The 27,907-nt window shown below is 40.2% G+C and overlaps 2 protein-coding genes and 1 long non-coding RNA gene across 3 annotated transcripts in view; all 3 read right to left on the bottom strand.

The window, feature by feature from the left end:
• Positions 1–27,907, bottom strand: part of LOC309493668 (polymeric immunoglobulin receptor-like) — a 282,931-nt gene that overhangs the window by 99,330 nt on the left and 155,694 nt on the right. The window lies entirely within an intron of this gene.
• LOC309493946 lies at positions 12,681–13,888 on the bottom strand. The gene is made up of 3 exons (XR_014204123.1): positions 13,811–13,888; positions 13,632–13,675; positions 12,681–13,533 (listed from the first exon to the last, which is right to left on the bottom strand). It is a non-coding gene; the product is annotated as an uncharacterized lncRNA (long non-coding RNA).
• Positions 17,915–20,745, bottom strand: LOC309493805 (polymeric immunoglobulin receptor-like). The gene is made up of 4 exons (XM_082163057.1): positions 20,405–20,745; positions 19,191–19,511; positions 18,652–18,966; positions 17,915–18,555 (listed from the first exon to the last, which is right to left on the bottom strand). The coding sequence occupies exons 1-4, from the start codon at positions 20,442–20,444 to the stop codon at positions 18,362–18,364; spliced, it is 870 nt and encodes a 289-aa protein (XP_082019183.1). The 5' UTR covers positions 20,445–20,745; the 3' UTR covers positions 17,915–18,361.

Here is a 27,907-nt window from a genome sequence, read left to right as displayed (position 1 = left end):
GAGCCCCTCTTAAGGACAGGATTCTAGACGCTCCACAAAAAAACAAAAGTCCAGGAGGGTGGTGAATTTGGGAAGGAATTGAGGGCCAGGCTTGTGTAGTGGAAAAGGGCCTGGAGACTGAGAGGTAGACAGTGGGAAGACTTCTATAGCCCTCCAACTCCAAACATGTATATACACAGGGGCTAACAAGCTTAACAAGAAATCGAGCTAACGACACACCTGAAACCAACATGAGAAACTACAAGAGGACTACAAAGATGGCCGACAGAACAGGAAACAGGAAGTATAACAAAGTCCAAGGACAAACAGAGAACAAAGGACATGATTAATAACAGTACAATAAGATTATTTTGTATTACAAGTTTTCTGAAATGGTATGTTTAAATATGCAAATGGAGTATTTTATAGGAGCATTTCTAAAACAGAGATCTGAACGTTTTTTATTTCATTCCAACTTCCATAGGAATTCATTGAAAACACTCGCTCTACTCTGCACCATTATCAATGTCTGTGCAGACAAACATATTTTACTTTCGTTGTTAAGTTAGCGATTCAAAAGCCCCCTGCGGTGTCACACATCGTAGTATATTTTTTATATAGATCCAATTGGCCTACCTGATTTTGAACACAAGAGGGCAGTATAGCCCTATGTATGACTTGATTTTTTTTTACTTTACTGTTTTTAAACTTAGAATAAAAATAGAATAAAAATCTTTTTAAAATTAGAATAAAATGGGTTTAGTTCTGATATTTTTATAATTTTATATAGAAATAAATGGTGTAGAATAAAATTTTTAGAAGATATTGGGCTTTTAGTGTTTCCTTTTTTGACATTACTTTAATCCCTCGCCATAGCAAAACCGTTTGAGATATTTACTATCCGTACACAATTTAGCATCTTTAATGTATTTTCATCATGTTGAAATAGTTTGATGGGAATAAAATAAACCACTCAAGAGGAGTGGGTAAAAATTCAGAGGCTGATTTTGCAAAGAAATCCACATTCAAACCAAAATATCTGACTTCCTATTGTTTGGAGCTAATGACTGTAAATTAGAAAGTTGTCCGGCTCGATGAGACCAATATACGTACTGATTTGTGTACTAATGTACTAAACTAACCCCCCTCACTTTTGTCAAAAGCATTTTGAAAGTGACACACTTCCTGCTGCCAGTTGGTGGCGCTATAACTTTGACTCACAATAGTTACATCCATCTGATCGGCCTCTTACCACTAACACACTGCTGAAGTTTCATCAAGATCAGTTAATGTATGCAGAAGTTATAACACTTCGTTTTTCTCTTTTCTCGCCATAAATTCGTTTCCTCGCCATGGCCAAACCGTTCGAGATATCAAAAATCCAGCCGCAATTTAGCATCCTCAATGTCTTGACTTCATGCTGACCGAGTTAGGAGGCGATTTAATTAATTCTCTAGGAGGAGTGTTTCAAATTCCACAGCAAGCGTTTTCCAAACAACCCATAATAGCCGACTTCCTGTTGGGCTGGCGTAAAACTTGACCGAGGGAAAGTTGTTCGGCCCGATGAGATCTATAAGTGTACCGAGTTTCATATTAATTCATGCAAGCGTGTTTGATATATGGATCAAGTTTTCCAGATCCCGTTCAAGGGGGCGCTGTTGAGCCTCCCTGCCACGCCCGGGTACCAGCTTCAGCCCGGCCCTGATGGCCGTGGGTTCTGACCTGTGTGCAAAGTTTCAAGAGTTTTTGACCACGTTAAGGACCACAAAAGCCCCCGAAACCTTGAAAAACATTAAAAACAATAGAAAAATCCCCCACACCCCACACACACACACACAAATAAACAGATTAGTGCTCTGTTTTAGGACAAGAAATGAAAACCAATGCAATATGATGAATGTCCAAAACATGAGATCATTTTTGCTTTTAAACATTGTGTGTGTGTGTGTGTGTGTGTGTGTGTGTGTGTGTGTGTGTGTGTGTGTGTGTGTGTGTGTGTGTGTGTGTGGTTTTTGGTTTGGTTGGGTGGCAGTTACAGTTTGACAAGAGTTTACAGTTTGACAAAAGCACAATGTTGTGTTTTACACAAATATAAGTAGGCTAAACACTTTTTGCAGTTTTAATGATGTCTTGTATGAAAATGACGGAGTATGTTTTTATGTTTCCACTGTTCGATCGCGCCCGTGCCTCTCTCTCTCTGACACACACACATTCCAGCATTGCAATCTTGACATCGCAGCCTGTTCATTTTGCTGCATTCACACCAAACACGAATAGAGCGTCAAATTCGCGTCTATCGCGTCTAGTTCGATGCTTGAACAGTTTGAATCCATTCGCCCGTCCAAAGCGAATAGGACGCACCGCGCGCGTATAATGATACATTTTATTTATTTTTATACCGTGTATTCTCTGTGTAAATCCATGCACCGAACGTACGTTCAGTACGAATACATGTACCGTTCCACCCCTAATTAAATCCCTAATTTAAAGACACATGCACTTGTAACGACTGGGCTATGAATCATTCTTTCATTTGTTTTGAATTAACAATTCTGACTCTGTGTTTTCTGAGCACATTCCTTCTGAAACCCAAAGCCTTTTAGCCTCCGAACTCATGCATGTAAATCAGAATTCTCTGCAAACTAAATGACCAGCCTGGTGCCAGCAGATTGTTTTCTGACACCTTTTACGACTCTGCGATCCTCTCCAGAGACAATCGTACACTCCAGGACCTAAAACCAACACCCAAACCCCCCCTGTGGTGAGCTTCAAAGAGATCCACAGGATAGATATGGACTTTTTCTGTGACCCAAACCTTCCACACACACACACAGACATTCCAATACACACACACACACACACACACACACACGCAGAGAGACGTTTCTTTAAACTCATCATATAAAGGCATTTCTAAAGGTTTATGATATTTTTGGTGTGTTGCATGTTTTCCCATGTTACAGTAGCATAGCCATGATTTTTCTAGTCATGTAATGAACTTTAAATGCTTATAATACGCATATCTTATATAACTTTGTAGTCCCACCTGCTGTACCTGCCGTGCTTGGTATCTCTGTAACCGTGTCAGTTTGACTGAGCCACTCATACATAGGAGATTACAGTAAAATGTATTATTCTGTGTGTACCATCTGTCTGGTTAGAAATGACGAGTTCTAAAAGCCGTCATAAACTATGTAGATGAACCGTCTGACAGGACAAAGGAAGCTTTTCCCGCTTCAGATTCTTGGACGGTCATTAGTTGTTCGCACGAACAGAGGCGTGAACCCATCCTCTCCATAAGAGACTGACACAGAAAGTTTCTCCCAGAGCACTTCATCAGAGAGAGGTTCCCGGTTTTCATAACTCCTTAGGGAGTTTTTCTCCGTTTTTCTTTTCTTTCCTTTTCTTTAAATCTTCTTTTTTATTTTCGTCTTCGGACCTTTTCCTACGTTCAGTGAAGCGAACGTAACCGGCAACTTCAACTTTAAAGAGACTCTTTTCCACTGCATGGTACGGTACGGCTCGGTTCGGTACGGCACGCTTTGGCGCTTTTCCACTGCATGGTACGGTACAGCTCGGTTCAGTACAGCTCACTTATGACGCATTTCCACTGCATGGTACGGTACGGTACGGCTCGCTTCGGCTCGCTTTAAATGGTACCACCTCTGTTGAGGTTCCAAGCGTACCGTACCGATACTAAAATGTGACGTGGAAACACTGCAGATCACTGATTGGTCAGACAGAATCATCACTACCAGCGTCATTGTATTTACAACACGAGACACTAAACCCGCTAGATTTAAATAGCCAGTAGACAACAGCCAACGCTGTAGCGCCTGTTTTAAAAGTATTTGCTTCAAAAAAATAGTATAAACTTAAAAAAAAGAAATGGCTGAATCGTGGTCAGTGGACGAGGTGCAGACGTTCCTCTCGTTGGTTGCCGAGGAGCGGATGGGGAAACCCGGAATGAAAAATTCGCATTTAATATGATGATGTCATGGCAGTAGAGACGGCAACTATATAACGATCAGTCACACCCACTTTGAAGCGGTACTAACTGCAGTGGAAAAGCAACCGAGCTAAAGCGAACCGAACCATGCCGTACCGAGCCGAGTCGTACCACGCAGTGGAAAAGCGAAGCGAGCCGAACCGTTCCGTGCCGAGTCGAACCGTACCGAGCCGAACCGAGCCATACCATGCAGTGGAAAAGCGCCATTTGAATTTACCGCGAACTCCGTTTGCTCCGGAAGAACGAGAGAGCACGCTCCGCTCTTAAAGGAACACACGCACGCTGCCTTCGCAGTCACACAAAGACTTTAATGCAAGTATCGAACCTTCATTTTAAACCTAAGGCTGTGTCCGCTTTTGAGCATTGTAATCTTGGTGTCTTTCAAGAGTTAACTGTGAAAATTGTCATCCTGACATTTTGCTTTCACTTTCTCTCGCTCATCCTCACTCTCTCATTCTCTCTCACTCTCTTACCCTCTCTTACTCTCTCTCTCTCTCATCCTCTCTTAATTCGTGTTCATGTGGTAATGTTTTCGTTCGTTTGTTTCTGTTGTATATACATGTATTCCATGTGTAACTGTAGTTCGATGTATTATTAGTTCAATTATTAAAATCCAATATATCCTCGATTGATTCTGTCTGTCTGCTCGCATTACGGAAAGTCCCTGATTTGTTGATCCTAGCTACAAAGCTTTACGATTTGTTACTATTTCAGTAACCTAAATTTTATAAGGACAGGAGAATGATTTCCATGGCCAGAAACAAATTTTCCTGGAATTATAAGAAGTGATAACTTTATTGAGAAGTTGATAAGTTAATCTTACGGCCGTTTGCTGGACAAACAGATTGTTCGATAACTAAATTAATTCCATTAAAGTTATCTCATACAATCGATCTGTAATAAGACTTTTGATGTATTAATGACGAACCATAACCCGTGGTGGTAATCATTCATATATACAATCAATCTATTTTCAGCTTCGATAATTTAATGTATTTGTAATATGTGATATATATTAATCATATTCCTGATTGATTATTAAAATTCCCTTTATATAATTTGAGCTAATGTTAATGCAGTATTAATGCGGTTACACACTTAAACGGCATGCTGAAAACAGAGCTGTTTTTGACCAGGTAAAATTAGTGTTTTCTTACAATTTTTTATTAAAGTATATTACAAACTTTTAATTTAGATCTAAATAATCATATTAGCTTGTACAAAAATGGCATCATATGACCCCTTTAAAGAGGGTGTTTTGGATTTCTCTTTTTTTATCACTCCATAAATCATAAAACACTGTCAACAGCCAGAGAAAAACAGCTGAGCATATTTTCAAGAGTAAAATGTGAGTCTGATCTCCTGCTGGTGGAAGAGAGTCGTTCAGGTGTTCAGCACCACGGACAGAGATTCTTCAGAGATTCATCACGATACTCAAACACATTCACAGTCTGTCCAGATTATCTTCTGTCATCAACAACATCAAATTACACTTCAGAAATGTCTTATGATGCTGGATAAGTGACCTTCAATGCAACATTACATAAATCAACAAATCATAAATAATTTTATTTGAACAGATGAGACTTCTGTAGTGAGCAGATATTTATAAAAGCAATAAGTTCCATGAAGCTGATTCTTTAAAGATGTATTTTGGCTTGGTTTTGTATTGAGGATGTTCACACTTGATCATCATAGGACTTCTTGAGTGGCCAGTCGCTCTAGACACGCCCACTTTAGCTGTCCATTATGTGCATTATAAACGGTATTAATAATGGAGTAACTGTAAAACTGTTACGTCAGTGAAGACGAATGGGGTTTCGCTTAGAAAGCCTCTCACCTTCGAGTATACAAAACGAGCCAATGGCAAGAAAATGCCATGGGTCTGCGGAATATGCATAGCATAACTCCGCCCCACCTCGTGGGTATATAAGGAAGTACGCTGGCAACATGCAGATATGATTCTTCGCTGAGGAGCCGAGACTGAACTCTGGCGTTCCAGCGGTACAGAGGAGACGTAACGTCTCCGTTCCCTTTCGTGGTCACTACGGGTTACGTCAGTGACGACGAATGGGGTTCCCAGTCTAATCACACCACCTCGGCTGTCTTCCAGTGCCCTGTGTAAGTCTGAGCTCCCTGTCGTGAGACTGGCACGGACGAAGGAGTCCTACTTAACACAGGAATACCAAGGTACACTGGGAAGTCTCAGTGGAAATATGCAATTATTGGGGGTGGGGGGAGATATTTCAACCCCAGGGGTGGCAAGGTGGATTGCCGAGGGAGAGACACATGCTCAGAGAGGCTTACAGTGGAAATACACACGTGGAGGTCGCCCAGAGGGGGAACCATGCACATGGAGGCACCTAGCCAAGCGCGAAAGCTGCCGGTGGCATAACTCTGGCGTTGGTGTCAACAGCGCTGGAGGAACTCAGGGCCTGCGGGGAGGCTCACCTGAGGAGAATAATCACACGTATCCCGCCCATGGAGAGGAATGGCGAGCAAGCGAAGACACCTGAGCAGAATCTAGTACCGGCTGGTTGAAGCGAGTACATGAGAAGAAACTGGCTCCATTCTTTGTGGATTCTCTTTGTGGAAAGATTGTGGAATCTCGCGAATGTGTTAGGTGTCGCCCAGCCTGCAGCTCTGCAGATGTCTGTTAGCGAGGCGCCATGCGCTAGAGCCCAAGAGGAGGCCACACTCCGAGTGGAGTGGGCCGTCACACCAAGGGGGCACGGTCGACCTTGCTGCTGGTAGCCAAGCAATGGCGTCCACTAACCAGTGAGACAACCTTTGCTTGGAGAGAGCCTTTCCCTTCAGCTTCCCACCATGACAGACAAAGAGCTGGTCTGAGGTCCTGAAACACTGCGAGGAAACTCCTCCGAGGGCAGCGCTTGCAGGTTCACCACCTGGTCTCGGTTCCTACGCTACGTCCTACGTCATACGCCGGCATCCATCTCCCGTGAACGCGCGTCGACTGTTGCCGGAAGCCAGTTATTTTCATTTATAAAGTTTTAAATATGTATATTTTTACAACAAAACCGCGCGGATTACCCTCAGAAGGCCTTCGTTTATCCCCCTGGAGCCAGATGGATTACTTTTGTGAAGGATGCATGCACATTTTTGGGACTTGAAGGAGGTGGACCCCATAACTTGAAATTATAACCACTGAAAGATCTAAGACATTTTCAAAAATAACTGAATATGTGTTCGTCTGAAAAATGATTGACAATTTCCAAAATCCATCTCCCGTGAATTTCCGTCTGAAAAATGATTGACATATGCATCTCGAAAGGTTTGAGGGTGAGTAAATCATGGGTTTAATATCATTTTTGGCCGAACTATCCCTTTAAAGGCAAGGCAGAGTAGGCGATTTGTTCCAGACTTTTTTTTTTGTTATGCTGGTTGAAAGTCTCTTCACATCCTGATAGCAATCACTAAGTTAAGACATCTAAATGTATTTATATGCATATATATATATATCAGCTGTGGAAGGTGTAGGACCATAAAATGTTTGTCCAACCTGCATAAAATGTACAATGTCCTACCTGCCCGTCAACATATGTGTTTCCATACCTCCGTGCACCTGCTCGTGCAGACGTCACACGTTATCAGTGTGTTTCATGCTATGCAGAGTTAGACAGACGTCAGTCATAGACCAATGCTCTTTAAATTGTTTATGTTGTTTATATTATTATTGTAATGTGATGTTATGTGCTTTGAGACATGAGGTAGCTTTACACTCTCTCTCATCTCGAGATGCTTTGCAAACTTTGGTTTGTGCATTCATGTGTTTTGAAGAAGACTTTGGAGACGCTCTGAAGGGAGGGAAGGATCTCATGCTTTCAAAGCTAACGTGCTATTGCTAGCCACTCCCAAAATTGCCTGCCTTACCTTTAATAGCTGAAGCAAAAGAGAAAAGTGTGAGAACCCAGCAGAGAGTTGAACCTTTGGGAAGGAAGACTGGAAGCTTGTTAGCTCCCTCAGATTTTACTGGAATTACGTAAATACACTCATGTCTGTCTAGTGGAGGCCAATAGAGGGCAATGATGACCTTTACTTTCAACTTCAACACACTAAAACTGTATGTGATGAATCTGAATCTCTTGTAGATGGTCATTCAGCATTAGTATGAACTAATACAAAATATTCAAGATAAAATATTCAAAATGTAATCACTGTGAGTCTGTGTATGCTTTCGTACAGCCACTAGAAACATTGGAACACCAATTAGGAGCAAAACCAAAACCTCAGAAATGAAGATCACTGAGGAGCACTAAGATTCTTGCCAGGAATCATCAGCAGAGTGAACGTAAAGATGTTCATTCTTCTCAGTCTTTGCTCTTTATCTGTGGTAAAACGTTTTCCAACAAAATCTTCTATAGAAGAATTTGACAAAGACTTCCTGTTTTTGACTTCCTCTCTTCCTGTATTTGTCAGAATATCTCTCACATTTTCTGTTACACTAAAGGTGTTAAGTTTAAGCAGGGACGAGTAGAGATGAGGATCTATACTGCAGAAGTTTTATTAAATAAACAAGACAATTCCAATGGTTCCGGTCCCAGATAGCAACATTGTTTCGGCCCGGATCCGGCCCACATCTGGCACTTGTGGAATGCGGATCTGGCCCACATGCAGCGTGGAATGACGGCCCTTGGGTGGCCCACTCCTGTTGGCCAGATCTGGGCCACAAGCAGGCCATAGCAATGCCACATCTCAGCCAAGAGCAAATAAATAAACCAGAACTGGACCTTATCTGAGCCACAAAATCTGTGTATATTAAATATGGAGTCATCTCAGCCTTAATAAGCCTGTTAACAAGCAGAATCACTGAAGAAAAGAAGAGAACAGAAAAAGAGACGAGCAGAAACACAAGAACTATAACTGACTTCAGCCACAGTCTAAGATGAAATCAACTGAAGAGAAAAGAAGACATTAAATCTGTGAAGATCTCAGCAGAGGAGGATTAAACAACTCCACAAACCGCATTACCAGCTTCACTTATTACTAACCAGACTGACTTTATTTCTGTCAGACGTCTACAGAAGTTTTATTGAGAATTAACAGAGGTTTAACTCTGTTTCATTTGAAGTCACCATAAGAGTGACTAGTGTTTCCATTAGTTGGGCTCTTAACTCTTAGTATATCTTAACTCTTGTCTTTTTTGGCCGCTGTGACAGTGTGTTTGTCAAACACATTTACAGCAGCAAAGAAAGCTAAAGTGAAATGAGAGCAGGTGATGATGGTTACCTGTTGATGATTTTATAATCATCATGAAATAACCTTTCACTGATGTCTTTGGAATCTAACAATTGTGTTGATCCATTAATATTTTCACATCACAAATCCTGTGTTTCTGCAGTAGAGTTGTGACGTTCGCGAACGAACCGATTCTTTTGAACGGCTCATAAACATGAACGATGGGAGCCGAGTCGCGGCTGGAGGGGAGCCGTTCTTTCTGTCGTTCTTTTTTTCCTATGCGTGTTTCACACAGATGCACACAAATTAGCTCCTCCGCGAGACAGAACAGTTATAGGGGACGCACATGGCACCCTTTAGCGTCAATATGAGACGCAGATAGTCTATCTGCGTCTCATATTGACGCTAAAGGGTGCCATGTGCGTTCGATGTAGACGAAACGTCAAAAGCGTCAGTATATGACAACTTGGGATGAGAATGCGTTGGCCGAACAGCATGATGATAGTTGTGCACGCATCCTTCACGTGAGTACACCAGTGGAAAAAACCCTGCGTGCCTCTGTCATTGGGTAGGAGCGGAGCCATGACTTGTGCACGCTGCCGTCACATGCTTACTCCAGTTTAAAAAATAAAAATAAAAACGCGTGCGAGTGCCTCTCTGTCTCAGTGCCAACGTCAGTAATAGCGGGTCGTTAGGTATTGTCAAGTCAAGTCAAGTCAAGTTTATTTGTATAGCGCTTTTCACAATACAGATTGTATCAAAGCAGCTTCACAGTATTAAATTAAAATAATACAACAAAGTTTGTTTCAAGAGGAATTTATTGATTGATAAAATTAAATTAAATATCCCCAAAATATCCCTAACTGAGCAAGCCAAAGGCAACAGTGGCAAGGAACCGAAAAACTTCATCAAGTGACCTAATGGTGTCCTAAAACTCCATCAGGTGACCTAATGGAGAAAAAAAAACCTTGGGAGAACCCAGGCTCAGTCGGGGGCCAGTTCTCCTCTGGCATATTGTGTGAATAACATAAGTCAACGTAGCTTTACACATACACACACTTTGTACTAAAGGTAAATCCAAAATAGTGATGTCACTGTCTAAGCAGAGGGATGTTGTGCAACCCTATGGAATATAGTCCACACACGACAAATGAGGTAATAATCAATATTTCAGAATAATTCAAACTCAGATATTGGTGTGTGATATCTGAGTTTGAATTATTTGACTACAAATCTCACCTCATAATTCCTCCCAGTGATTATTTCCAGGATAAACTGAGATGCCCCCAAGCTGGCTTCTTAAAACTGACTAAATATTTAAAAAGAGCCAAAAGAGCCGTTCTTTTGAACGGCTCTTTGAAAGGAACGGATCGCCAAGATCCGGATCCCCTCAAAGAGCCATAAATCCCATCACTATTCTGCAGCATGAGATTCAGCAATATTATAACTGTCAGTTTAAAGCTTTTAACAAACATGAGATCAAAAATTTAACTTTTGCTGACACACACAGATATCAACAATCAGCGTATGAATCTCAACAATGGTGACAATCACAAATATTTAGATAAAAAGAATAATTCACATCACTGAAAAGCTACTAATTCACAACAAAAACAACAGCAAAAAATAAAAGCAAATATTTAGAATCAAACAAAATTATAGGACAATTCAGCTGCATAATTTATTCATGTTGCAATGCATGCTGGGAGTTTTTTACTATGCTGGTACCCAGCATGCATTGCAGCAAAGTACTTTTGATTGTTACCATTGTTGAGATTCATACGCTGATTGTTGATGTCTGTGTGCGTCATATTAAACTGACTTTTTCGTGCTCATGTTTGATAAAGTCTTCTAACTTATTGATATTATATTGTTGAATCTCATGCTGCAGAAACACAGGGTTTGTGATGTGACATTATTAATGGATCAACACAATTGTTACATTCCAAAGACATCAGTGAAAAAGGTTATTTCATGATGATTATAAAATCATCAACAGGTAACCATCATCTGATCTCATTTCACTTTAGCTTTCTTTGCTACTGCAAATGTGTTCAACAAACACACTGTCACAGCAGCCAAAGGAGATATAAGATATATTAAGAGTCAAGAGCCCAACTAATGGAAACACTAATCACTCTTATGGTGACTTTAAATGAAACACATTAGAGTTAAACCCATTAATTCTCAATAAAACTTTTGTAGACGTCTGACAGAAATAAAGTCAGTCTGGTTAGTAATAAGTGAAGCTGGTAATGCTGTTTGTGGAGTTGTTTAATCCTCCTCTGCTGAGATCTTCACAGATTTAATGTCTTCTTTTCTCTTCAGTTGATTTCATCTTAGACTGTGGCTGAAGTCAGTTGTAGTTCTTGTGTTTCTGCTCGTCTCTTTTTCTGTTCTCTTCTTTCCTTCAGTGATTCTGCTTGTTAACAGGCTTATTAAGGCTGAGATGACTCCATATTTAATATACACAGATTTTGTGGCTCAGATAAGGTCCAGTTCTGGTTGATTTCTTTGCTCTTGGCTGACATGTGGCATTGCTATGGCCTGCTTGTGGCCCAGATCTGGCAAACAGGAGTGGGCCACCCAAGGGCCGTCATTCCACGCTGCATGTGGGCCAGATCCGCATTCCACAAGTGCCAGATGTGGGCCGGATCCGGGCCGAAACAATGTTGCTATCTGGGGTGTTAGACCAAATTCTGTGACCATAGTAGGTGCTGTTGTCACCCTAAGCCCTACCATCACAATAGTGCCTACTGCGGTCACAGAAATCAATGGGCACAGAATCTGGTGTAACACCAGCAAACACAAATGCAGCAAGGTAAAGCCTGACAGTTAACAGAACAAACTCAGCAGTATAAATGCACAGGATAATTATAAACTAAACTTGAAACAGGTGAGGAACATAACCAGTAACCATGGAAACAAATGAGAACATACTTAGAAACCAAAGGGACTTTCGCAGCAGAGGAAAGTTCCTATAACTATTGGCATAAGTATCCACTATTATATCCGGTATTTTCGCACTGCAGGATCTCTACTTTAATGATTTTAGATATAGTAACACCTATTAAATTAAATCCTATTTCAGAGTAGGGTCTAACACAGCACAATAGGAACTACCACTGGCGTAAGTGTACAGTGATTGACCGAACGCATGCCATTCAAAACAACGGCATATGTAGCATTTCAAGTTGTCGTAGGAGATTTCGATTCGTAGCCCTCCTTTTCGCTCTTTCAATCGCATAACTCATACATCTACATTCCATCTCCATTATCATGAAACCCACGACAAACAACTAAAACACAGCTCCAATCCTCCAGTTGTTGACATTGTTGAATGTTGAAGACCGAGGTGGAGCCGGTGGGAGTGACATCGCAGGAGGAGCCAGAGGACTGGAGGAATAGAGTGATGCCACTGGACCGGACGGCCAAAGTTGAGCCGGTGGATTTGAGGACTGAAATTGAGCGGGGGACTTGAAAGACCAAGGTGGAGCTAGTGGGAGTGAGGAACAAGGCAGAGCCAGAGGGATGGAGGATCCTGGTGGAGCAGAAGGAATGGAGAGCTCAGGCAAGCCACAGGCCAGAAGCCTGTGGTGGAGCCAGGGTAATGACAGACCAAGGCGGAGTCTTAAGGACAGGGGACCGCAGTGAAGATGGAGGGATGGAGGGGGTACAGCCAGGAAGCCAGACAGAAACAGGGAACAAGTGAAGGAGGCAGAGCCTGGGAACTGCACGGGACCAGCAGAGGAGGCGGTGCTACGAGACTGGACTGCATCAGCGGAAGAGGAAGGGCCAAGAAACCAGAGTTTACAACAAGCCGGGTGTGACCGGCGAGGAAGGAGAGAGCCCAGGGGTGGGAGTCCATTCTAGGGTATCCAGATCAATAAGTGCTTGCTCTGGGATTGACATGGCAGCAGGCTCTGGGGCGTACATGAGCTATTAGTATTAGTAATAAAAATATCAAACATAGAAATTTAATGCCAAAGACAAGGTGATAAAAAACATTCAGCTCATTTATATTCTGCTGTGGCTTGTCAAGCAGTGAGATGATTGACAGCAGCGCATTCACTGTAATCCTGATTATTCCTGAAACTGACACTGCCAGGACAGTCAGATTTCTTGTGGAAATTCACCACTGCGTAATTCAGATCCTCAGCAGATGTGATGCAGCGCTGAGAGTCACCAGTGCCTTTCTCAACTGTAGCGTAAACACAGTTAGAAGAAACAGAGGGGCTTGTGGGTAATTGGGCATTGGCATAAACAGTGTCAGAAGAATCAGAGTGGTTTGTGGGTAATTGTTTGTGAGTCTCTTTAATATCCTCATAATCACAACCAGTGTGAGAAACCTGAGGAGAGACAGAGAAATTATTTACAGCTCTGAAGATTGTAAGGATGGAAGGCATTAGACATTTAATTAAACATTTTATACAGTAACTGGACTCACAACTTCATGTTTTCCTGGTCCAGTCTGAGACGACGAATCACCACCTGCCAAAAACAAGCGTCCTTTAATTAATGACATTATATCACATTTCAACAATTATGTGTTTTGTAAATGACAGATTCAAAAAATCTCAGTATAAATGAAGAGTTTCTATATCTAAAGTAGTTAGGAAGTTTTACCTTGAGACTGGTACTTCTTACAGAGAAACAGTAATAAGAGTCCAGCGATGATCAAAAAAAAGAAGAACCAGAACCAGATGAACGATCAGAGAAGAGCCTGAAAAACTAGAGATAATAATAAGAGAATCTAAAGAAAGCTAAATATCAGATTGTATGTTTATATTTCAGCACAAGGGCACCTGTTGACATGTTAGGCGACACTGATGTGATGTTAGATGTAGAAGTTTTGAAAACAGAAGCCGATGATGATGATGGTAACGATGTCGTTTTTAGAACATCTGTATACAAAACAATAGGAAAATCGAAGGATTAATATATATTTTTTCGAAAGATATTTATTTTTTAATTTTTTTGCACAAGACACAGATCTTGACATCATGCCTTTTAATGGTTACTGATGTCATTTCTCTACCCATAATTCATGTTTTCTGATGCACAGACGCACAGAAAACAAAACCGCAAGCTGTTCATTTAAGTTTGAGGAACTTATTAATAAGCACATATGTTTTCTCATCGTGAATAAAACAAAACAGCACAAACATTTTTATTTTTTTTATCGGTAAGCACCCTTAACTTCAGGTTTTTTTTTTTTTAGATATATATCTTTTATTTTCAATTTTTTACATAGTGTACAAAATTTAGGAATACAAGGAAAACCTCAGTCTAGAGAGGGTTTAAACGTGATTGTTAGCGATGGGTGTGAGGACAGAGACGTCAGGTGATTTAAGATGTTTCCTTATCTGATTTAATATTCGTATTGGATTTTTAACTATTAAATTAGTACCAATTCGTTTTGTTGAGGGAGAGACTTTTGAGAAAAGTAAAACTGGGAGACAAGATGTTGTAAGAGAAAGTGTATCTATCTTATGCCAATAAGATAAAGCCCTGGCATTTGCTGCCCAATAGTAATATTTAAACACTGGGAGCCCTAGGCCTCCCAACTGAGTGGGTTTCTGTACGTGCGCTTTTGCTATTCAGGGAGTCTTGTAAGCCCAAATAAACGCTATGATAACTGAATCCAAAAGCTTGAAAAAAGATACAGGTACATAAGTTGGCACATTTTGAAAAAGGTAGAGGAACTGTGGTAAAGTGACCATTTTAATTGCATTAATTTTGCCAATCATAGATAGCGGAAGGAGCCTCCATCGCTATATTATCTTTTAATCTGTCAATCTTAGCCAAAAAGTTTAATTTAAATATTTGCTTGGGGTTCTTTGGTATCACAGTGCCAAGATATGTAAAGTGGTCTTCGACTGTTTTGAAAGGTGAGGGACCAACCTGGCTGGAATTTGTGTGTCTAGCAAGTGACATAAACTCCCTTTTGGACCAGTTAATAGTATACCCGGAGATTTTACAGAAAGCATTAATATAATCAAGCAAATAGGGAACTGATTTGGCTGGATCATAAATATATATTAATAGATCATCAGCATATAGACTAACCAAAGCTTAATTCTTTCCCATCTTTATTCCATGTATATGTGGGTGACTTCTAATCCCTACTGCTAGTGGTTCCAATGCAAAATCAAAAAGAAGAGAGGAAAGAGGATATCCTTGCCTAACTTCTCGATGCAACTCAAAAGGGTTAGATTTGTTAGAGTTTGTCAGAATGGAGGAACGAGGACATAAATATAGAATCTTTACCCACTTGATAAAACGACTCCCAGACCCAAATTGCACTTCAGTTTTAACTGTAGTGCAAGTGTGGTAAAGTGGACTAACAGAAATACTGAAATCTGCACTTGTAATGTATCCAAATTACAACACTAGTACTTAAGTAAATACTGTGGTAATACTGTCCAAACTGCCACACTAATAATGCAACCCCAAATGACCACACAAACTTTCACTCGGATGTCCAGTTCCTGAGTTCACACACTGCTGTATCTCTTCAAGAATATGACATGTAGATACTTCAGTATCTTCATCAATGGTTGATCTACTACAGGGGTCTTCAATTCTTTTCCCAGAGATCTGTCTTCCAGCAAAGTTCAGCTTCATCCCTGATCAAACACAGCTGAACCAGCTAATGAAGATCTGCAGAAGCACAATCATTACAGACACGTGTGTTTGATCAGGGTTGGATCTGAACTCTGCAGATCTCCAGGAACAGGATTGAGCACCCCTGATCTATATCTACAACACAATCTATAACAGGGTTTCCCCAAACGGTAGGAAATGAGAATATGAATGTACCAGAACAGGACAAAACATCTGAACATCAACTGATGTTTCAAATGTACTGTGTAGCGAATATGCATCTGGGTAAATATGAATTAGCTCAAGAATATGGGGAATCTTGGGATATTAATATCTATGACTCATGGTCATAATTCATAAGTCGCATGTACATTTATTTATTTTTTTATTATAGGAAATGCCTCGTTCTGTAACTGGTCTGACCAACCTTTAACTCGGCCAGCGAGTAGATGTAAGGTCAGTACAGTTAAGAAGGGGTATTCACAAACTCCACTAAAGTTTAGGTTCTGGCCAAGAACATTAAACTTTATTGAGTTTATTAATTAAAACTACTGAATGTAGTCTAATATTATAGAGCCTGTAGCTTTATAGATCTTTTGTTTCATTGACTTTATAAAAAGTGGGTTTTCAAACACAGAGACAGTTAAAAGTATAAATGGGTTTATTAATAAAATGGCACACGCTAGAGATTATAAACTACAAATATAAACGTACGTAAAAATGCAAACAAACACATAAACATTTAAACAAACATGACGTGATCGGAATGAAAATGGAATGAAAGAAAGAAAGATATAGAGGGAAGATAGAGGGTAACTTAAATCACAGACCTAAGACCTAGACACCTGGAACAGCTTTTATAGGAATCAATATACTTGCGAGATGTGGTACTCTTTCAGTGTGATGCTGAAAAGGGGACGCGCGTGCGCGTGTCCGGCTGGTTTGCGTCTAGCTTCTTCTTCTGGGTCGTTTCGAAAAACGATGTAAAGGCTCACTTGAATTTAACGTTACCGGAAAAGTTCAGATTCGTCTCCCGGGATGGGAGAGGCTGGAAATCTTAGTTGCAACGAACGGCAGCTACGACTCGAACATGTGTTGGTCCGAGGAGAAGGCCAGGGCCTCCTTCAGATGTTCCTTGGGGAAACGCTGCGCCGAGGAAGAGGGTCCAGAGAAGTTTGATGAGTTGAGTTGGAAGAGAGGAGAGAGAAGAGAGCGAGATGAGGGGGCTTCTGACGTTTTATCAGACCTCTGTTTACGCCCCCTCTTGGAACGACAGCGAATCAGATTGTCTTTTCTGAAGCGGGAAAATTCTCTTTGTGTGAAGAAGAAAACGCCTACTTTCACCATATGTCTTATGAGAGAAAGAATTCATATTTCTTCTTAAGATTGTACACCTGGAACAATACATCTTACTGTAATACTATGTGCGGGACTGGCTGAATTAAAACAGGACGGTCAGACAGATACCAAGAATTACAGGTAGATATTGGACACACATAACATTACGTTCATATGCCTCATTTCACACAAATAAAGCTTGATTAAACACACAATAAAATTGTCAGTGTTTCCGTTATGGCAAATGACGACACTTTGAGAAACATAGGAATACATATCAAACATTTAGTGGCTTGTTATGTGGAAGAATATCTGTTTCCAAAGTTCCAGAGTGTGTGTGTGTGTGTGTGTGTGTGTGTGTGTGTGTGTGTGTGTGTGTGTGTGTGTTCTGGAATGCCTTTGAGGCTTGGGTCGTAAAGTTTTATGGTCTGAGTTAGGGTTACAACAAGACACGACTGAGGAATTCCCTTCAATGAACATTTAGAATTCAAAACTATACTCTAGCAAACCAAACCTCTATCACACGTGCATATAGGAAGGTACACACATTATAAAGGAAAATAACAGATATTTCTCTTATTCTCAGTTATACACAAAAGGGTGTTTGTGTGTGTGTGCGGAATGCCATGAGGCCGTAAAGTTGGGGGATACGAGTCACATGGGCGCTGGTAAATGGGTCCTCGTGGGGCAATTATTAACCAGCAAGGACACAAGACGATGTGTCTTCCCATATGATCACTTAACGCGAGAAGCAGATGTCGTTGTGGCTACAACTGATTACATTATACATATAAAGAGTGACATGATGAATAAAACTATCACAAACACGTGACCAGTGCATTGGCAGAACAGCACCATAGATCTACACACTTTTAACTGCAGAGACTGAAGTAATTCTGACTGCAGCTCAGTTTTGTGAGGACACTTCCTCTTTTGTAATTGTGGTTTGTGACTTTGTTTTATCAGACATCATGTTACTTCTACATTAAAATAATCCTGTGTGCAAATCTACAAGAACAGAATAAACCTGGTTCTTCATTCTATTTCCACATTCAAGCAACATGATGCAAGACACACATCACTGAGAAAATCATCCGTACCTGTAATGCTGATCAGGACTCGTGTGATGAAGATCTTGTGTCCTTGATCAGACTGAACTCCACACCAGTATTCTGAATCTTCTTCAGTCACATGACTGATGCTTCCCGTCAGGAGCTGCTGTTCTCTGTCATCTTACAGCCAGATCTTTCTCTCATACCTCCATCTTCTGCTCTCCTTCACAGACGTCTCTTTAGCACAGAGATCAGCTCCAGATCTCCAGCACAGAAACTTCACATCATGAATGTGGGATTGTGGGTATTTGCAGCTGATGTTCACAGATCCTCCTGCAGAAGCTGATAGACTGATGCTCTTCACACAACAATCCTCTGTTTAAGATCCAGATAAAGTGCAGCAATGTTACAATCACCAGATATATTCATGGATTCTGTCAAATAATGCATAAATGACTGAAAGCAGCTCACCCTTCTTAATGTCCAGATTAAACTCAGAGAAGAAACTGTAATCTTCAGAAACTTTGATTATAATCTTATATTCTCCAGAGTCGTTCTCATTCAGATCTCTGATAAACAGAAGTAAGAGTCCTGCAGATCTGTCATTATAAACGGAGAATCGTCTGTCATGTTTCCATTCTGCTCTTCTGTTAGTGATTATTACAGTAAAACACTGATCTGCAGTTTTACAGACGTCTATCACAGGATTCTCTTCTTGAATCTCATATTTGAAGTTTATAATGACGTTTCCTCCTGAATATCCTCTCACTGTCCTGATTTGTTGACCTGTTGAACACAAACCCAGATCATTTGTCATTTTGTTCTCAATATAAACACATTGTTGTTCACTTTGCTGCAACATTTATCAATGCAATTAAATTAAATCTTATATCGGGAGACAACAAGGTTGTTGATGAGTTTCACGTGTGTTATTACGGCAGTAATTAGTCAGTGTTGAGTATCGTGATGTTGTGGAGATCATCATGAGTTTGAGGGTCTCAGTTACTCACCTGTTAAAACCTCCAGATTCACTTCAGTGTAGGAATCTTTTTTTGCATATATATCAGTTCCACAGTAGTACGTGTCAGAATCCAGTTCTCTCAGATCTCTGATGGTCACAGTGAAGACTGCTGAACTTGTGTCGTCATACAGAGAGAATCTTCCAGCATCAAACCATTTATCTTTAATATCAGTCTTGATTTGGTCTTTGCACTTTGACCTCTGTCTTTTACAAAAATACTTTGCATTTTCTGTATATCCTTCATCATATCTGCATTTGATCGTGACTCCTCCTCCTGAATATCCTGTCACACTCATGGAGCTCACGACACCTACAACAAACCAGCATTAAAACACTTTAAAGGGGTGGTTGAATATGATTTCACTTTTCTAACTTTAGTTAGTGTGTAATGATAAACAACATCTGCAAAATTATGACGCTTATATTATTTTAATAAAATTATTTTATTTGAAAGAAATCGCTTTTTAAGGACTACAACAAACGGCTGGTAGAGACTACACAACACAAAATTTACATAAACCCCGCCCTGGAACATGATTTATAGATTATCAAGACAGAATATGCTAATCAATGACTAGAAGATAACTACACATAAGCTACAGAAATTCATCAACTAACCATTCAGAAATGTCCTGTTGCTTCTACATGTTGTCACTTCTTCTTGAGTGAGGTAAAAGGACACGAGCTCTAGAAGCTCCGCCCCCTGTGCCGGGAGCAGCAGCTCATTTGCATTTAAAGGAACAGACACAAAACGGTGCGTTTTTGCTCACCCTCAAAAAGTGACAATTTTTACATGCTATATAAAATTATCTGTGGGGTATTTTGAGCCAAGACTTCACATACACACTCTGGGGACATCAGAGACTTATTTTACATCTTTCGAAAAATGCATTATACCACCCCTTTAATATACACAGAAATGAAATTTCTTCAACAGTCAATAAAACAGCATAAACTGAAGTAAAAGACTGAAAAGACCAAATCTGTCTATCTTTAGTGATTTAGTGAGTGTCACACTCATGGAGACTGACACCTCACGACACCTACAACAAACCAGCATTAAATACACACTGAAGTTCATTTTAAAGTGTTTTTAAAGGAAATGTCACCATATTAGTGGAAGATTAAGACTTTAGGTCATTATTTAATCTCTGTTCTTCTGTGATGTGATTATTGGATCAGGACTTGAGTTCAGATTCTTACCAGGAATCATCAGCAGAGTGAAAGTCCAGATGATCTTCATTCTTCTCTCTTATTAAATGATCTTCTCTGTTGTTAGTAGATTCAGTTCTTCTGAAGCTCTCGATGTGTGTTCAGAAGAGTTTTGAGTGTTTCTTTCCTGGTTACATGTTTAACATGAAGAGCTGAATGTGACAGAGACGCCCACTTCCCCTGAGAGAGAGAGAGAGAGAGAGAGAGAGAGAGAGAGAGAGAGAGAGAGAGAGAGTCAGACAGAGAGAGAGAGAGAGAGAGAGAGAGAGAGAGAGGAAGAGAGAGAAAGAGAGACAGAAAGAGAGAGAGAGAGAGAGACAGACAGAGAGAGAGAGCGAGAGATAGAGAGAGAAGAGATAGAGAGAGACAGAGAGAGAGAAGTTAATAAAGCGGGAAGTGAAAGTAAGACACTGATGGACATGGACTCTGTCAACCTACAAGCAGATTCAATGCAAACAATTAAAATAAAACAATTCAAAGTAAAAGGTGAACATAAAGTCACGTGAAAATGTTAAAAATGTAAGATACTCATACAACCACCATAATGATACATCAGGAAGTTTACATGTTGAGGTACCGAGGCTCAGACCCGTGTGTTATAAGAAGGCAAACGCTTTCTAATCTGAACATCTGCAGTGTTTTGATTAGTGACGTCACCATACTCTCCATCCATCTGGTCTACAAACCTGTCTGGTTCGCTTGTGCTCGCACAGGGCCGCTGCTGTCATTGTTCTTTTCTTTAGATATAATATTTATGAGTAATGAACTTCACTAAAGGTTTATTTGTTATACACTTGAATATTAGGAGTTTGCCTCCTAAAATTGATTTATTGAGAGCTTGGCTCGCTTATAATAATCCACATATCATTACTCTTTCCGAAACCTGGTTAAACAGTGAGATCTCTGATGATGAAGTCAGACTTGACAATTATGTTCTATTTAGGAAAGATAGGGGCCCAAGAGGTGGGGGCCTCTTAATATATGTATCCTCAAAATTGACTGCAGAACTTGTATTGCCAAGTGAGAATCCCCTGCATTTTGAAGGCCTCTTTGTTAAAATTATTTTCCATGAAAACAAACGACTTATAATAGGAAATATATATAAACCTCCTAATGCTCCTGCTGAAACCACTGAATGTATCTTGTCTACTATTAATTCTTTAGATTGTGCTAGTGAAAAAATCATATTAGGTGATTTTAATTCGAACTGGCTAGCTAATTCCTCTCATAAAGATCGCAATCTTTTTAACAGCATAAATTTAACTCAACTCATAACTGAACCCACTAGAGTTGGTCCTAGCTCCTCTACTTTGCTTGACTGGATCTTGGTTTCTCATCCTGGTAGAATCTTAAAATCTGGGGTATTACCGGATTCTCTTAGTGACCACTCTATTGTTTATTGTATTTGGAAAATTAAATTGCCTCATCTTCCTCCAAAATTAATTAGAGTAAGGAAATGGAATAACGTTAATCCTGAACACTTTATTCAAGACATACTAGACATAAATTGGGAGAGATTTCAGTTAATTCCATCTGTTGAAGATGCATGGAATTACTTTTATACTGAATTTGTTGAGATAATAGATAAACATGCTCCTTGGAGATCAATCAAGGTTAAGGGTCAACACTTACCTTGGATCAAAGGAGATCTCATACACTTATTTAAACAAAGAGACAAGGCATGGAAAAAATATCGTATATCAAATGATTCTGCTGACTGGGATGCTTATAAAGAACTAAGGAATAAATGTAAAACTATTACTAGAAATGCTAAAGCAAATTACTATAATGATTGTTTATCAACTGACTTTAAGAACCCAAAGCAATTCTGGAAGAGAATTAATTCTATAACCAACAAACCCATAAAAAGCCTTATTTCCCATATTAGAGTAAATAATGAAACTATTAGTGAACCTTTATTAATTGCAGAGGCCTTCAGCCAGCATTTCTCTACAGTTGGCAGTTCTTTTTCCTTTCCTCCTCACTCTGATGTTTCTCTGACTCAAAATAGGTTCAATAGATTATTTTGCTTTAATATTATCACTCCAGATGATGTTCAGCAGGTTATTGATGGTATAAACCCCGGATGCAGTGCTGGTCCAGATGGTCTGGAGATCAAGTTCTTTAAACTTGCTTCTCATGTTATATCATTTCCATTGGCTGATATATTTAATTTATCACTGGCAACTTGCGAAACACCCCGATCATGGAATTGTGCCAGAGTAATTCCTCTTCATAAAGGAGGTGATATCACAGATATTAATAATTACAGACCTATTTCAATTATCAATAGTGTAACAAAAATATTTGAAAAATTTATATTTAATCAACTTTCTAAATATCTGAATGACCAAAACGTATTATCTCCACATCAATCTGGTTTTCGATCAAAGTTTTCAACCAACGACATACTGTCAGCATCAGACAGTAATATGCTGACAGGTGCTATATTTATTGATCTTACCAAAGCATTTGATATGGTTGATCATTACCTTCTCTTAGACAAATTATATGCTATTGGTCTTTCTTCTGACTCTTTATTATTTTTTAATTATTTTCTTCATCACAGAAGTCAATGCGTTACTTTTCAAGGCAGCCAGTCAGGCTTCAAAATTATTGATAAAGGAGTTCCACAAGGTTCATCCTTAGGTCCTCTCTTATTTTCCATTTTTATTAATGATCTACTGCAAATCTGTCCTGATAGTTTAATTCACTTATATGCAGATGACACCGTAATATATTCATCCAGTTCTGACATCTCACAAATTCAATACTCTTCACTTCAATCTGACTTTAACTTAGTTCAAAAATGGTTTTCTTCTAATAAACTCCTCTTGAACAAAAACAAATCTTATACTATGTTGTTTTGCACTCTACCTAATTCCTTGCCTATATCTAAAAGCTGGTCTATTAGTTTTCTCGATGGAACAGCTTTAACAAAAGTTGAAGAGTTTAAATATCTTGGTCTCTGGCTTGATACTCAGCTTTCCTTCAAACCTCATATTAATTCAATCTGCTAGAAAATATATGGTCAATTGAAGTCACTTTATCGCTCTGCTGATTGCTTTTCACAACAGGTTCGAAAAAGAATTATTACGCATTTGATACTTCCAATAATTGATTATGCTGATACTATATACGGGAATACTACTGATTCAAATCTTCGTCCTATCTCTGTACTTTATCCTCCTAAGACCCGAGCTTTGGTTTGGCGTGCATTTTAGATTTCTTCTAGCTTTTTGGGGTTAGGAGGGACCAATACATATAATAACCAGATATTATCTTTGAACATGAAGCACTTTTTGAAAAAAATGATGTCCACATATGTGGACACCGGGTCTGAATTCACAGAAAAAAATCAATACACCATTGTGTAACAAAGTGCAAATCTCTTTTATTTACAGCCAGTGCCTGAAAATTTTTCGTTGTTACTCTTGTATAACTTATAAACATACATATATACATCTTCCGCTTATCCGGGGCCGGGTCGCGTGGGCAGCAGTCTAAGCAGAGATGCCCAGACTTCCCTCTCTCTGGACACTTCCTCCAGCTCTTCCGGGGGGACACCGAGGCGTTCCCAGGCCAGCCGGGAGACATAGTCCCTCCAGCGTGTCCTAGGTCTTCCCCGGGGTCTCCTCCCAGTGGGACGTGCCCGGAACACCTTCCCGGAAAGGTGTCCAGGAGGCATCCGGAACCTCAGCTGACCCCTCATGATGTGGAGGAGCAGCGGCTCTACTCTGAGCTCCTCCCGAGTGACCGAGCTTCTCACCCTATCTCTAAGGGATCGCCTAGCCACCCTGTGGAGAAAGCTCATTTTGGCTGCCTGTATCCGGGATCTTATCCTTTCAGTCATGACCCACAGCTCATGACCCACAACTCAGCCCAGGTGAGTTGGATCCGAAAATTTTGCTGGGGCCCCACCCTGGAGCCAGGCCTGGGGTTGGGGCTCGTATGAGAGCGCCTGGTGGCCGGGCCTCCCCCCATGGGGTCCAACCGGGCTCAGCCTGAAGAAGCGATGTGGGGCCGCCCTCCCGTGGGCTCACCACCCGTAGGAGGGACCGTAAGGGGCCGGTGCTTAGAGGATTGGGCGGCAGCCGAAGGTGGGGGCCTCGACGACCCGATCCCTCGACCCTGGAGGGGTGCTGGAAAGTGCTTCGACTGGGGACTCCGTCGTTCTACTTGGGGACTTCAACGCCCTTGTGGGCAGCGACAGTGACACCTGGAGGGGTGTGATTCGGAGGAACGGCCCCCCTGATCTGAACCCGAGCTGTGTTCTTTCATTGGACATCTGTGCTAGTTACAGCTTGTCCATAACGAACACCATGTTCAAGCATAAGGGTGTCCATCAGTGCACGTCCCAGACAGAAACATAGTGTCGGCCCAGATCCGGCCCACATCTGGACCGTGTGGAATCCACATGAACCAGATTTGGGCCAGATCTGGGCTGATACTATGTTGCTGTCTGGGGTGGCACCAGGACACCCTAGGCCAGAGGCCGATGATCGACTTTGTGGTCGTTTCATCTGACCTGCGGGTATGTCTTGGACACTCTGGTAAAGAGAGGGGCGGAGCTGTCAACTGATTACCACTTCTGAATATTGATATGGAAAAACAAAATTCATATCCAAATAAAAAACATATACAAATTTTTTTTTGAAAACGTGCTTTCTTTTTTGTAACACTCCAAAACTTAAACTTCTCCAAACTAGGAATGTTATTTTTATTTGTGCTTGTGTGTGCGATCGCGAGTGAGCAAGACAGTATGTGTGTGTGTGCGCGAGTGTGTGAGCTTGTGTGTGTGTGTGTGTGTGTGTGTGTGTGTGTGCGCGCGCGATCGCGAGTGAGCAAGAGAGTGTGTGTGTGTGTGCGCGCGACCGCGAGTGAGCAAGAGAGAGTGTGTATGGCAAGCCAAGGGGCTCAGAAATACGCCATAGATTAATCGCGTTTAAAGCCAAACACCGTCAAATACGGCGTTTTAAACCATATTGGACGCCGTAAAATACGCCGTTGTAATTACAAACGCCGTAAAAGACGCGCGAAATACGTCAATGACGGCGTATTTGACGGCGTTTTAGTGTGCATGGAAAGCGCCGCTTTTTACGCCGTTCATCTCGCCATATGACGCCGTAAAAAACGCCGCTTTGGTTGCACAGAGCGCGCGCTATTTTACGGCGTTTTGCTTATAGTATAATGAGACACGCCCGCTGATTTCCACAGCCAGTAAGTTTGAACTGTTCTCTCCCAATCAATGATGAACTGAGTCAGACCAGACGAATTCAGCACGGATCATTTGTGGTAATCCAATTCGTATGCTCCCAAGGAATTATTAATTTTATGTATTAAACTAATCCAAGCTAAATAATAAACTGAAATTAAAGAAAATATTAAAGAACATTCAAATCAATAAAGCAAAACTAATAGGATTTTCACATTTTAAAAGGGTGTCACACAGGGCTTAATTTGAGCCGGAACATGTGAACATGGGTGACACATAACTTGCCCGCTTGTTGTGCTAGTTGAGATTGCTGTTAGCCTCGATCGTTTCACTCAGGGGAAAAATGTCAAAAAGACAGAAAAGTTAAATACCCTGGCCAGTCAGATCCCAAACCATGGTGGAGACCATGGTGGACACAGCAGTAGTATCGACATAATGTCTCGTTATTTCGACATAATAAGGGGACATTCTAATCTGCAATAAGCCACATTAAGCGTTCTTATAATGGTTTTCTATGGGGGGAAAATACTTAATGTGTAATTGCGTGGGCTCATCTGATTTTTTTTTTTTTTTTACATAGCATAGCCCACTTTGTTATGATTTTAGTATCATAATGATTAATAAATGCAAGCACAATTATCCGTGAACTTGATTTGAACAAATGCCTTTCAACTTGTGTGTGCAAAATTCAGAATTAAATGAATGTTCAGCAATTTGTACAAATAGAGAATCTGTAGGCCTACTGTACTGTTGTAGCCATTAAATAAGTGCATTTAGTTTCATATTTGTTAAAATATTATATATAAATATATGTTATTTTTTACATTTATGTTGATTTATGAAAAGTGAACAGCACCAGTAAGATAGGATGCGCAATATGAGACATGGAGTGGTTCAGACATGATTTTGACCACTTTAAGTTTTGTTTTGTAGAAAACCTTTCTTTAAAGTGAATTTCGTTTTGTATAAATTGTATCTTAATTTTAATAAATTTTTCATCAACCAATTGCCTGGATTTAATTAATAAGAAGCAAATATAATGGACAATATAATCATGGAGGCGCTCGCGTGGTCACTTGCATTGCACGTGAACTGGAGCGCATCTCATCCTCACTTAAGGAAACTCAGTGTATGCCTCACACATACATCAAATACACAAATTTTGAAATGTCTTTAAACGAAATAATTCAAAATTCAAAAAAAAAAAGGCTAGGCCTACTCTCTGATTATGTAATCCATTATGTGCATTTCTCTCTAGGTGCGTTAACTACGAATATGGCGATTGTCAACTTCATGTTTGCAGCAGACAGTCAGAAACACTAGTTTATTAATGAAAATCAATGCACGCGTCACCGGATTTACAAATGCACATCTTGCTTGTTGCACGCACACATATTATGTCGAAATAACGAGATATTATGTTGATATAACATTATTATTAATAATATAGCCTACATCTTTTAGAATATTTGATTGTGCTGAATGCTGAATGTTGCGCTTGTTCAGTTTAATAAAACTTTAATTGTGATCATTAAAATAATTGAATATTAAATATTTAGTGGCCAAGTTTTGCGCTGCTCCCCCTGTCAATGATCTAACACCCCCTCAGCACATGCGTTAAAAATTCTCTGGCGCCGCCCCTGCAGTAGGCAGTGTAATTTTTTTGTTTGTTCCGTTACCTCCAACCCCCGTTTTGAGTCGCCGGATACGCCCGAAATGAATTGAGTTTGTTGATAAAAAAATTATAATTCTCATTTCCGTTTAGTTTAAGTTTTTCAACTAATAGTTATATTTTCCTTTATTTCAGGTTTATTTCGATTAGCATTTAAATGTTTTTAATAGTTTTAGTTTTACTTTACTAACCCTGCCTGGGCAAAACATCGACAGAACTGTCAATTTTCCAACTCTTTCAATTAAGCCACGAATTTTTACAAATATTCACAAATTATTTAATGCCGGTCTGGGACTCAATATTAGGCCAATCACACTCATCCAGGCCAATTAACCTACAGCTATTGTTGCAAGCATAATTTACATTTATTTTAAGAATAATGACTCAAATGTGGGAAAGAAATAACTAGGCTATGTTATTTTTATTTATTTATTTATTGTCATTTGCTGAGTTTGCTCCCCTTGCACCTTATGTTTTATCTTTTAAAATGACGGAAATTATTTCAAAATTCGTATTTTAAAAACGGCTTTACTCACTGAACTTCTATACCCACAAACGGTTGACTTTTTCCCCCAAGTCGTTTATTTCACTATGAACTGGACGATCG

The sequence above is a fragment of the Leuciscus leuciscus genome (genome assembly GCF_965113295.1).
Source record: "Leuciscus leuciscus genome assembly, chromosome: 3".
In the NCBI taxonomy this organism is placed as follows: Eukaryota; Metazoa; Chordata; class Actinopteri; order Cypriniformes; family Leuciscidae; genus Leuciscus; species Leuciscus leuciscus.
Note: the sequence above shows the minus strand (reverse complement) of the source record. Positions and strands in the feature narration are given on the sequence as shown.